Genomic DNA, 12,980 nt, shown 5'->3' with positions numbered 1-12,980 from the left:
GGATGGTTCCAACCTTGAATATCATTAACATCTATAAGTACCTAGGTGTCTGGCTAGACTGTAAACTCTCCTTCCAGACTCATATCAAACATCTCCAATCGAAAATCAAATCAAGAGTCGCCTTTCTATTCCGCAACAAAGCCTCCTTCACTCACGCCGCCAAACTTACCCTAGTAAAACTGACTATCCTACCGATCCTCGACTTCGGTGATGTCATCTACAAAATTGCTTCCAACACTCTACTCAGCAAACTGGATGCAGTTTATCACAGTGCCATCCGTTTTGTCACTAAAGCACCTTATACCACCCACCACTGCGACTTGTATGCTCTAGTCGGCTGGCCCTCGCTACATATTCGTCGCCAGACCCACTGGCTCCAGGTCATCTACAAGTCCATGCTAGGTAAAGCTCCGCCTTATCTCAGTTCACTGGTCACGATGGCAACACCCAGCCGTAGCACGCGCTCCAGCAGGTGTATCTCACTGATCATCCCTAAAGCCAACACCTCATTTGGCCGCCTTTCGTTCCAGTTCTCTGCTGCCTGTGACTGGAACGAATTGCAAAAATTGCTGAAGTTGGAGACTTATCTCCCTCACCAACTTCAAACATCTGCTATCTGAGCAGCTAACTGATCGCTGCAGCTGTACATTGTCTATCGGTAAATAGCCCACCCATTTTTACCTGCCTCATCCCCATACTGTTTTTATTTATTTACTTTTATGCTCTTTTGCACACCAATATCTCTACCTGTACATGACCATCTGATCATTTATCACTCCAGTGTTAATCTGAAAAATTGTAATTATTCGCCTACCTCATGCCTTTTGCACACAATGTATATAGACTCCCCCTTTTTTTCTACTGTGTTATTGATTTGTTAATTGTTTACTCCATGTGTATCTCTGTTGTCTGTTCACACTGCTATGCTTTATCTTGGCCAGGTCGCAGTTGCAAATGAGAACTCGTTCTCAACTAGCCTACCTGGTTAGCTCAGTTGGTAGAGCATGGCGCTTGTAACGCCAGGGTAGTGGGTTCGATCCCCGGGACCACCCATACGTAGAATGTATGCACACATGACTGTAAGTCGCTTTGGATAAAAGCGTCTGCTAAATGGCATATATTTATATATTTATAAATAAAGGTGAAATAAAATATAAAATAAAAAAAACAAAGGGTTCATATCAGACTTTGCTGACACCCAGGAGGATATTTTGAAATACTGGTTAAATGCATCTGTGCGTTTGAGCATGGCAATAAGCTAACTTAGAGGACCTAAGTTCCTGTCCAGGGTGAATAAGTAATAGAGGGGCACTAGCCTAACCCTTGTTGCTCACCTTCTCAGAGAGTCATCTGACATGGCTGCATCTATCAACACCTGTACTCGAATAAACAAATACCACACCAAGGACAATAAAAACACTATTAGCAGATGCTGCCATTAAATGGTTACCACTCTGCTTTGACTTTCTGTAGAATGGTTCTGTGTGCTGAATTGCACTCTGTGGTATTAGTAAAAATGACATTTTCCATGCTTTTCTCCTTTTTTATGTGTATGTTTGTTATTGGACTTTGAATAACTTGATGTAGATCATTGAGGATCATGTGGTCTCCACTCTAGCTCTCTGTGTGGCTGTTGGCCTGTGATGTCATTGTCCCTGGGGGCAGGAGTATGGAGGTCATATCTAGCTGTACAAGCTGGTTGGGGCTGGGCTGTTATCTGATTTGCTGTGCCAGTGTTGGCAGCGGAGTAGAGGAGACTAGTGGACTATGAACCTGGGAGGTGACCAGGAACTGACTGACTCTCATGGTTTGCGAATTGGAAATGGTAACAAAGTGAGATGAGATGATGGAAACCCCTTGGAGGGAAAAGCAATATGAATGTTGACCATCTAAAATCTTGTACATCAAGCTGCATCTTTGCAAAAGCTCAGCCAGATACATTGTCCACTCAGCTTTTGCAGTCTATTTGATTCTTGAAAGTGGACTGAAAGCCTGCGAGGCAGTCAGACTTGAGGCTGTGAATGTGGGAACCATAATGATAGATGTCTAAAATGCCACATGAGTTAATCCCACGCCTCTCACCAAACCTCAGACCCATGTTTGTGTTCCACACCCCTCCTGGTAAACCATACAGTGACCTCAACATTTTAGTAGACTGTCTACTACACAGTCATCCATGGCCACAGTCTACTACACACCGTCTACTACAGCGTCATCCAGAAACACAGTCTACTACAGTTATCTTAATCTTTTTGTATCTTAATGAAAACAGACAAACATTATTAATAATATTTATGAATTGAACATGCTAAACTTTTGTCTTTGTTTAAACATTTTACTATGGAAACATTTTATATTTAGATCAGGCCAGTACTCTACACAGACCGGTGCACCATAACATTTACATTACATTTAAGTCATTTAGCAGAGCGACTTACAAATTGGTGCATTCACCTTATGACATCCAGTGGAACAGTCACTTTACAATAGTGCATCTAAATCTTAAAGGGGGGGGGGGTGAGAAGGATTACTTATCCTATCCTAGGTATTCCAGTCAGAGCTGCAGTAGGCCTAATGCAAATAGCCATTGCCATATATGGATCTGCCATTCACTTTGAACTGGACTGTGTTTACAGCATGAGCGGTCACTAGTAGATGCGCTTGTTTTGAGATCAAATCGAGAGCTGCATGTAGCCACCTGTGCACGTGTTCATATTCCTTGCTAGTTAGAGTTATTTTCCCAGTTATAGCTAACTTTTAGTCATCAATGGAGTGGTTGCTTCATAGAAGAGTTCAAAATGTGGGCATTTCTAGCCATCTTTGAAAAGCGAGTCCGTTAAAGAGCTTTTCTTTTGTCTTAGGGGTAGTGTTGTATTTTGAGACTGTATTGAATAAGCTAAGTGGAATAATAGGCAGAGGGTAGAATAATTTGTCTGATTCTCTGTAATAATGGTATGGGAATAATGCATTTTATTTTGTAAAGGGGTTTCTTGCATCAAACAACACATTTTCAGTCACCTTGTCTGAAGGACAAGTGGATAAACAGGTTAATGACAGGTCATGCATGTTTTTTCCAAAAGTCTCATGGAATGTACAGTAGTTGCTCCACTAAAAGTTTTGCAATTATGCTGCGGAACTTGGAGGTCATTTGTGCTTTAGTGCACTGGCAACACCTTAAGGGGCATTGCACTAATAATGGTGCTGACTAGGGAAACGTTCCCATTGTTCTGTTCTTAGTGCCAGTCTGCACGTTCAAACTAAAACAATGTAACTAATAATGGCATCTCTCTGCTTTCCTTAATAAATGAATTCTAAAAAAACTCTTTCAAAATGCCGATGTTTATTTAGTTATGGATCCATAATGAATTACTATGGGAATAAATATCACTGAATTACAGAAATATTGGAACAAAGTTGTCTAATGAAGGTAAACAAATTGTTGCTTACTGGAAAATACTCTTTCAAACACATGGTCACGTTGTACAGCTCCATAAAGGATATTAGCAGGGCTATATTTTGGCCTTTATGGGCAACACACAATTGGCCCAGCGTTTCTCTTCCTCTAAAAACAGAAATAAATGTTTTGGCATTTACAAATAATATTTTGGCCTTTATTCAGACTACAATCGCTCATGTTTTTTTGTGCTTTTTTAAACAAAATAACCTCAAATATCGTTATATATTATCAAGTTGATGACAGTCCTATAGCCCAGCACCTACATAAAGCAGAGTGACTCACTCATTCATGGCTTTGGATCAAAATAAATAAGTACCAACATGCTTTCTGATAGTCTTTTTAATAAAGAAATGTTTTGGCCTGGACACCATGTACAGTATTATAAAAGCCCATTCTGGGCTATTAGCAGGACAATATACCTTTACCAACACATTTACATTTAAGTCATTTAGCAGACGCTCTTATCCAGAGCGACTTACAAATTGGTGCATTCACCTTATGACATCCAGTGGAACAATCACTTTACAATAGTGCATCTAAATCTTAAAGGGGGGGGGGGATACGTATCCTATCCTAGGTATTCCTTAAAGAGGTGGGGTTTCAGGTGTCTCCGGAAGGTGGTGATTGACTCCGCTGTCCTGGCGTCGTGAGGGAGTTTGTTCCACCATTGGGGGGGCCAGAGCAGCGAACAGTTTAGACTGGGCTGAGCGGGAGCTGTACTTCCTCAGTGGTAGGGAGGTGAGCAGGCCAGAGGTGGATGAACGCAGTGCCCTTGTTTGGGTGTAGGGCCTGATCAGAGCCTGGAGGTACTGAGGTGCCGTTCCCCTCACAGCTCCGTAGGCAAGCACCATGGTCTTGTAGCGGATGCAAGCTTCAACTGGAAGCCAGTGGAGAGAACGGAGGAGCGGGGTGACGTGGGAGAACTTGGGAAGGTTGAACACCAGACGGGCTGCGGCGTTCAGGATGAGTTGAAGGGGTTTAATGGCACAGGCAGGGAGCCCAGCCAACAGCGAGTTGCAGTAATCCAGACGGGAGATGGGAGATGACAAGTGCCTGGATTACACCTCTCTGTATTTTGATACATTGTTGATGGGGGCCCCCGGAGTGGATGGGGGCTCCTGCAGTGCAAAATGCGTTGCTACAAATGCAGGTTCGATACCCGTGCCGGCCGCCACCGGGAAACCCATGAGGTGGCTTTTGGTTTTAATTTAGATTCCTCCAATCCTCTATGTAATTATTGGCGGAGAGTCGTGCCATATTTTTTGATATACTGTAGACCTACCGTAGACTACGTGAGTCTCACTAGTGTTGAGTAATGTGCTGTAGGACTTATTTATTTAAAGAGCATATTGAAGTTAGAAGCAATAGGATTTGAAGCAACTATTTTAAAACCTTTCTCGCTGCTCTGAGAAAAGCATTGGGACTGGTTTTGATATATCAATGAGATTTGTACTTTCTCTGAATCTTTGTGTATTGGTTAGACTATAATTAGAAAATGTTATGCTCTTAGTGTAACCTTTTATTTTACTTGGCAAGTCAGTTAAGCAAGTACCAGTGAAAAGTTTGGACACCTACTCATTCCAGGCATTGTCTTTATTTGTAATATTTTCTACTTTGTGGAATAATAGTGATGACATCACAACTATGAAATAACACATATGGAATCAGTTAAGAACAAATTCTTATTTACAATGACAGCCTACTCCTTCCTCCTCGTCGGGGAATTGCACCCCGGTCTCCCACGTGCCAACACGACATGGGGATTCTTTAGGTAAATAACCCAGTACTGTAGCCTACTCCCGACCATCAAATAGAACAGCGCCATAATTTCCGTTCCATCCTATCAGAAACCCAGGTTTTTTTTTGTTTTTCTTGGAATAGAAACACCATTTTCAGAAATGTTGCTTAATTCATTTTCTTAATATCAGTCCCATATACTATGTTCTTACAAAAAAGGTTTTAAGTTCTCTAGTACAGACACTTTTGAAGGCTATCAAATGCTTCTCAAAGATGCTCTCTGGTGGTCAAACTAGCACTAACTAGCATTAATGGTACCAGAGGTTCACACTTAAATAACGTACCATAGAATTCTGCGGCACCAAGCAAGCTGCGCCGCTGTACGCTGTAACTTTTAAAGGACGAACCACTGTATGCCCACACTGAACACCACACATTTGCTGCTACTGTAGACTGAATGGTAGAACAGCTATTTCCGTAATGTTATGGGATGCTTTTCTCTCCAAACTGTAAGTTAAAGCGGGTACAGTCTCTGTGTTCACAGTAAGCACACGCCGGAAGTTGCACAGAATTTTGACAACGTTCAAATTTGCGCTCCGCTGACCTGAAATTTGCACCTTTCCCTCAAAAAAAAATGTAAGAACATTGCTTAGAACTATATGTTAAGAATAGCTATAGGAAATCTAAGATGCGTTACACAAATAAATTATATCCAGCTCAGAGCTCCAGCTATGCAATTGGTTTGCTAGCTAAGTGGCTAGATGTCAAGGTCAAGATCAAGCTTCTTGGTTACAGCAGAGACATTCAATCCCCTCCTGGATCAACATCCCTGTTGCCTAAATTGTTTTCTGCGCCCAAAAATATAAATAAAATATACATTATTTTGAAAAAGCGCCACTTGTCTGCACTTCTGGTAATACTGTATACCCTGGAAAAAAGACATGAAGGGTTTGATGGTATGACCATCTGGATACCGCCCAACCCTACAGTCTACTACAGTCATCCAGGGACACAGTCTACACAGTAATCCAACACACAGTCAAGTAGTCTACTGCAGAGCTGAGCATATTTAATAGGGTAGTCACACAGTCTATTACTGTCATCCATTCTACTACAGTACATAGGCTACTCTGAACCAGACCATGCCGGGCTTGCTTCCAGCCTCAGTATAACAGTCGGGGTCGGTTGAAGTTGGGAACAATTCAATTTCTGTCAGTAGATGTATTCCATTGGGATCCTATTCAAACCCTGATCTTGAATTTCGATGGAATTCACCCCAAACCTGATGGCTGTGGAATCCCTGGTAGTGAGAGGCAGATCAGATCAGTCTCCAGATCTCAATCCCATAGAACATCTTTGGAGGGAGTTGAAAGTCCGTGTTGCCCAGCAACAGCCCCAAAACATCACTGCTCTAGAGGAGATCTGCATGGAGGAATGGGCCAAAATACCAGCAAACAGTGTGTGGAAACGTTTGACATCTGTTATTGCCAACAAAGGGTATATAACAAAGTATTGATAAACTTTTGTTATTGATCAAATACTTATTTTTCACCATAATTTGCAAATAAATTCATAAATAATCCTACAAAGTGATTTTCTGGATTTATTTTCCTTCTCATTTTGTCTGTCATAGTTGAAGTGTACCTATGATTTAAAAAAATACAGACCTCATCTTTTGAAGTGGGAGAACTTGCACAATTGGTGGCTGACTAAATACTTTTTTGCCCCACTGTATCTTATTTTCTGCGGCATTGAAGGAGGGAGGCTCAGAGACTGCTGGTCTTTGCTTGGCCTATTCATAATGCATATAATGATACACAATCTGTTCAGCTCCTCTATCATTTACAGCGCATCAATAATGGACATGCACCCACATGTCCTCTCTTCCCTTCAAGTGGGGGCTTTTATGGCTGTATATCTCTGGATATGGTGTGTGTGTGTGTGTGTGTGTGTGTTAGGTTGTATATTTCTTCTATTCACAAGGTGCATGGACTCACAGAAGTATCTCGTTCTGGCCGTGTCTCTGTGTGATACTGTGATCATATGTCCGTCTTTGTCCAGTTGAACTGATGAAGTGTGTGTGATGGGAGAGGAGGACGGGTCCAGTGATGGTGATGGTGATGGTGATGTATAACTAGTGTAATGCATTAACACTTGGAGAGGTCAGCCTTCTGCTCCTCAGCTCCCTCTCTCAACACGTCCTCAGTCTGCTCTCTGTGTCCACTCCACTTAGGCAAGTCCAGCTCTTGCTTTCCCATTTCCCTCCCCCTCTCTCCCCTATTCTCCTGCTCCCTCCTATTCCCTCTCTCCCCTATTCCCTCTCTCCCCTATTCCCTCTCTCCCCTATTCCCTCTCTCCCCTATTCCCTCTCTCCCCTATTCCCTCTCTCCCCTATTCTCCCATGTCCCCGCTCCCCTATTCCCTCTCTCCCCTATTCTCCTGCTCCCCTGTTCCATCTCTCCTTATTCCCTCATGCTCCATCTCCCCTGTTCCACCTCTCCCCTGTTCCCTCTCTCCCTTGTTCCCTCTCTCCCCTGTTCCCTCTCTCCCCTGTTCCCTCTCTCCCCTGTTCCCTCATGCCCCATCTCCCATTTCCCCTTCTACCTCTCCCTTTCCCTCTCTCCCCTATTCTCCCGGCTCCCCTATTCCCTCTCTCCTTTTTCCCTCATGCCCAATCTCCCTTTCCCTCACGCACCATATCCCTTTTTCCTCCCTCTCTCTCCACCTCTCCCTTTTCTCTCACCCCCTGCCAGAGCTTTTCTATACTGGCATCCCACTCTCCCAGTTAGGCTGGTTTTCTCTATGACAAACAAAACACTCTACATGATCTGCAACACACAACATTAGTGCTGTACTCAGGCCATCCTGAATGTTCCCACTGTTCAACAGGTCTAGTCTATAGTGTGAGTGCCTCTGTAATAGTCAACAGTATGGCTCCATCCTGATTGTCCTGTGTGTGACACATAGACTAGAAGCTAAAGCAGACTGACTCTAAGCTATCTCCATTCCCTCAGGCGTCTCTCTGCATGTGGCGTTAGATGTTGGGTTAGAAAGAGGAGGGAGGTAGGTTTGTCTTGTTGGACTGTGCTGTACCAGGCCCAGAGTTCAGCCTTATTACCACCAGATGTAGGGAGTTTTCTGTTGCACATTTTATTTATTTTATTTAACCTTTTATTTAACAAGGCAAGTCCGTTAAGAACAAATTCTTATTTCCAATGACGGCCTACCCTGACCAAACCTTAACCCGGACGACGCTGGGCCAAACCTTAACCCGGACGACGCTGGGCCAAACCTTAACCCGGACGACGCTGGGCCAAACCTTAACCCGGACGACGCTGGGCCAAACCCTAACCCGGACGACGCTGGGACAAACCCTAACCCGGACGACGCTGGGCCAAACCCTAACCCGGACGACGCTGGGCCAAACCCTAACCCGGACGACGCTGGGCCAAACCCTAACCCGGACGACGCTGGGCCAAACCCTAACCCGGACGACGCTGGGCCAAACCCTAACCCGGACGACGCTGGGCCAAACCCTAACCCGGACGACGCTGGGCCAAACCCTAACCCGGACGACGCTGGGCCAAACCCTAACCCGGACGACGCTGGGCCAAACCCTAACCCGGTCGACGCTGGGCCAATTGTGCGCTGCCGTATGGGACTCGCAATCACGGCCGGTTGTGATACAGCCTGGAAATAAACCAGGGTCTGTAGTGACTCCTCTAGCACTGAGATGCAGTGCCTTAGACCTCTGCGCCACTCGGGAGCCCCAAAGTGAGGCTAGAGGCTACAGAAGGCAGGCAGGGCCCCAGCCCAGAGTGGGAGAGTCCCCGGAAGCAGGGTGTGGTGGCTGGTGGTTGTGGGGTATGTGTTCCCCTCTGTGAGATGACTCAATTGGGCTGTTGGGTTTGGAATGGTCCTGACTGGTGCCTGGTGATGGTCTGTCACTTTAAGAGGGAAACAGACATAATATACACAAGAAAGAAACAACAACAACAGGCAACTCTATGCACAGTTGCACAAGGTCAGGCTAGTCTGCACTGTAGGCCCATGTTTCTGTCAGATTAAAGTTCAAATAAACTCAGCAAAAAAAAAGAAATGTCCTCTCACTGTCAACTGTGTTTATTTTCAGCAAACCTAACATGTGTAAATATTTGTATGAACATAAGATTCAACAACTGAGACATAAACTGAACATGTTCCGCAGACTAACAGAAATGGTGTGACTAATTCTGTGACTAACAGAAATTGAATAATGTGTCCCCTGAACAAAGGGGGGATTCAAAAATCAAAAGTAAGTCTGTATCTGGTGGGGCCACCAGCTGCATTAAGTACTGCAGGGCATCATCTGTTACCCCACTCTTCCACCAAGGCACCTGCATGTTCCTGGACATTTCTGGGGGGGATGGCCCTAGTCCTCACCCTCCGATCCAACAGGTCCCAGATGTGCCAATGGGATTGAGATCCAGGCTCTTCTCTGGCCATGGCAGAACACTGACATTCCTTTCTTGCATGAAATCACGAATAGAACGAACAGTATGTCTGGTGGCATTGTCATGCTGGAGGGTCATGTCAGGATGAGCCTGCAGGAAGGGTACCACATGAGGGAGGAGGATGTCTTCCCTGTAATGCACAGCGTTGAGATTGCCTGCAATGACAACAAGCTCAGTCCGATGATGCTGTGACAAACTGCCCCAGACCATGAAGAACCCTCCACCTCCAAATCGATCCCGCTCCAGAGTACAGGCCTCGGTGTAATGCTCATTGCTTTGACGATAAACATGAATCTTGACCATCACCCCTGGTGAGACAAGCCGCGACTCGTCAGTGAAGAGCACTTTTTGCCAGTCCTGTCTGGTCCAGCGATTGTGGGTTTGTGCCCGTAGGCGACATTGTTGCTGGTGAGGACCTGCCTTCCAACAGGCCTACAAGCCCTCAGTCCAGCCTCTCTCAGCCTATTGAGGACAGTCTGAACACTGATGGAGGGATTGTGCATTCCTGTTCTAACTCCTGTACCTGTCCCGCAGGTGTGATGCTCGGATGTACCGATCCTGTGCAGGTGTTACACGTGGTCTGCCACTGCGAGGACGATCAGCTGTCTGTCCTGTCACCATGTAGTGCTGTCTAAGGCGTCTCGCAGTACGGGCATTGCAATTTATTGCCCTGGCCACATCTGCAGTCCTCATGCCTCCTTGCAGCGTGCCTAAGGCATGTTCACACAGATGAGCAAGGACCCTGGGCATCTTTCTTTTGGTGTTTTTCAGAGTCAGTAGAAAGGCCTCTTTTGTGTCCTAAGTTTTCATAACTGTGACTTTAATAGCTTAAAGTCTATAAGCTTTTTATGTTCCACAGGTGAATGTTCATTAATTGTTTCTGGTTCAATAAGCAAGCATGGGAAACAGTGTTTAAACCCTTTGCAATGAAGATCTGTGAAGTTATTTGGATTTTTGCTAAATATCTTTGAAAGACGGTCCTGAAAAGGGACATTTCTTTTTTTTCTGAGTTTATCTATGTTCAATGTGCACTGGCTAGGACTAATGAATCATCTTAATTGTCAGATAAGTGAATGTTAATGTCAAGGCTACTATGGGCGTAGTCTTATCTTAGGCGGTATCTTACATACTGACACAGCCAGCTTGCAACACACAATCACTTGAAAATATTCTACTGAATGTATGCGCCTCGCCTTGCATCCTCATCAAGAGGCTCTCCCCTGTTCCATCGTGCTGTGAGACCACGAGTGACAGAGTGCATCGTTCTAAATCGCCACATTACCTAAATCTATGTAACCGTGGCAACAAAGTGGCTGAGCAAATGAATTGATCTTCAGGGGCATCATGAGACCAAATGACTTTGTCTCACTTCTAATTTGTTGACAGATGGGTCATGAAGTGTTGCATTTCCCCATGCTCATCTATTTCACACAGGATATAGTGTGAGGAAATGGACCTTTTAGTGTACTGAGTCATTTGACTTTCTCTGTTTTTTTCTGTCTGTCTGGGGCTCGCCCCCTCACTTTCTTGGTCTCTTTTTCTCTCCCTCAATTAATTTTTCCTCTCTTATTTAATTTCTCTTCTTTCCTCTCTCTCTCTCAGGGATTTTCTTCCTCGAGGATCAGGCATTGTCACCCGTAGACCTCTGATCCTGCAGCTGTGCTTTAACAAAGCCGGTGAGTCTGAATTCTCATACAACCATGGCCTTATCTGTCCTCATTGCTGCTGCCATGGACCTGCCTCCTCCACTCAACAACACTGTCTGGTGCCTGGTAAAGACTTTATTCTCTCGCTCTCTGTGTCTCTCTCTCGCTCTCTGTGTCTCTCTCTCGCTCTCTGTGTCTCTCTCTCGCTCTCTGTGTCTCTCTCTCGCTCTCTGTGTCTCTCTCTCGCTCTCTGTGTCTCTCTCTCGCTCTCTGTGTCTCTCTCTCGCTCTCTGTGTCTCTCTCTCGCTCTCTGTGTCTCTCTCTCGCTCTCTGTGTCTCTCTCTCGCTCTCTGTGTCTCTCTCTCGCTCTCTGTGTCTCTCTCTCGCTCTCTGTGTCTCTCTCTCGCTCTCTGTGTCTCTCTCTTGCTCTCTCTGTCTCTCGCTCTCTGTGTCTCTCTCTCTCGCTCTCTGTGTGTCTCTCTCTCTCTTGCTCTCTCTGTCTCTCGCTCTCTGTGTGTCTCTCTCTGTCTCTCGCTCTCTGTGTCTCTCTCTCTGTCTCTCGCTCTCTGTGTGTCTCTCTCTCTTGCTCTCTCTCTCTCTCGCTCTCTGTGTGTCTCTCGCTCTCTGTGTCTCTCTCTCTCTCGCTCTCTCTGTCTCTCGCTCTCTGTGTGTCTCTCTCTGTCTCTCGCTCTCTGTGTGTCTCTCTCTGTCTCTCGCTCTCTGTGTGTCTCTCTCTCTCTCTCGCTCTCTGTGTGTCTCTCGCTCTCTGTGTGTCTCTCTCTCTCGCTCTCTGTGTGTCTCGCTCGCTGTGTGTCTGTCTCGCTCTCTCTCTCTGTCGTGTCTGTAGAGTATGCAGAGTTCCTACACTGTAAAGGGAGGAAGTTTGTGGACTTTGAGGAGGTCCGGGCGGAGATTGAGGCGGAGACAGACAGGATCACAGGCTCCAACAAGGGCATCTCCCCCATCCCCATCAACCTCCGGGTCTACTCCCCTAACGGTAATGCTCACCAACAGTTATTCATTTGATGTTCATTTTAACATATGCATGCACACGTTCAGTTGGACGTATGCATACACACATTCATGCATCAACCTCTCAAAGAAACTACCTTCGCCATACAAGGACATGTATACACAATGTAACACACATCATACAGTCTACATGGCAACAGTCATAACCTTCTCCCTCCCCCTCCATATCTCCATCTTGCCCTCAGTGTTAAACCTGACTCTGATCGACCTGCCGGGGATGACTAAGGTGGCAGTGGGAGACCAGCCGCTGGACATAGAGCACCAGATCAGAGACATGCTGCTGCAGTTCATCACCAAGGAGAGCTGCCTCATCCTGGCCGTCACCCCCGCCAACCAGGACCTGGCCAACTCCGACGCCCTCAAGATTGCCAAGGAGGTGGACCCACAGGGTAAGGGACTGGGAGGCGGACCCACAGGGTAAGGGACTGGGAGGCGGACCCATGGGGTAAGGGACTGGGAGGCGGACCCATGGGGTAAGGGACTGGGAGGCGGACCCATGGGGTAAGGGACTGGGAGGCGGACCCATGGGGTAAGGGACTGGGAGGCGGACCCATGGGGGGGACTGGGAGGCGGACCCATGGGGTAAGGGACTGGGAGGCGGACCCATGGGGGGGA

General features: G+C 46.0%; 1 protein-coding gene and 1 pseudogene across 1 annotated transcript in view; both read left to right on the top strand.

Annotated features, from left to right (window-relative positions):
• LOC123998976 overlaps window positions 1–12,980 on the top strand; it is an 899,899-nt pseudogene that overhangs the window by 204,172 nt on the left and 682,747 nt on the right.
• Window positions 1–12,980, top strand: part of LOC124000432 (dynamin-2-like) — a 48,457-nt gene that overhangs the window by 9,256 nt on the left and 26,221 nt on the right. Inside the window, exons 2-4 of the mRNA XM_046306781.1 lie at window positions 11,290–11,363; window positions 12,181–12,330; window positions 12,551–12,754. Coding sequence (XP_046162737.1) covers window positions 11,290–11,363; window positions 12,181–12,330; window positions 12,551–12,754 — 428 coding nt within the window. The remainder of the gene's footprint in view (window positions 1–11,289; window positions 11,364–12,180; window positions 12,331–12,550; window positions 12,755–12,980) is intronic.

Source organism: Oncorhynchus gorbuscha, linkage group LG16, assembly GCF_021184085.1.
Source record: "Oncorhynchus gorbuscha isolate QuinsamMale2020 ecotype Even-year linkage group LG16, OgorEven_v1.0, whole genome shotgun sequence".
Lineage (NCBI taxonomy): Eukaryota > Metazoa > Chordata > Actinopteri > Salmoniformes > Salmonidae > Oncorhynchus > Oncorhynchus gorbuscha.
Note: the sequence above shows the minus strand (reverse complement) of the source record. Positions and strands in the feature narration are given on the sequence as shown.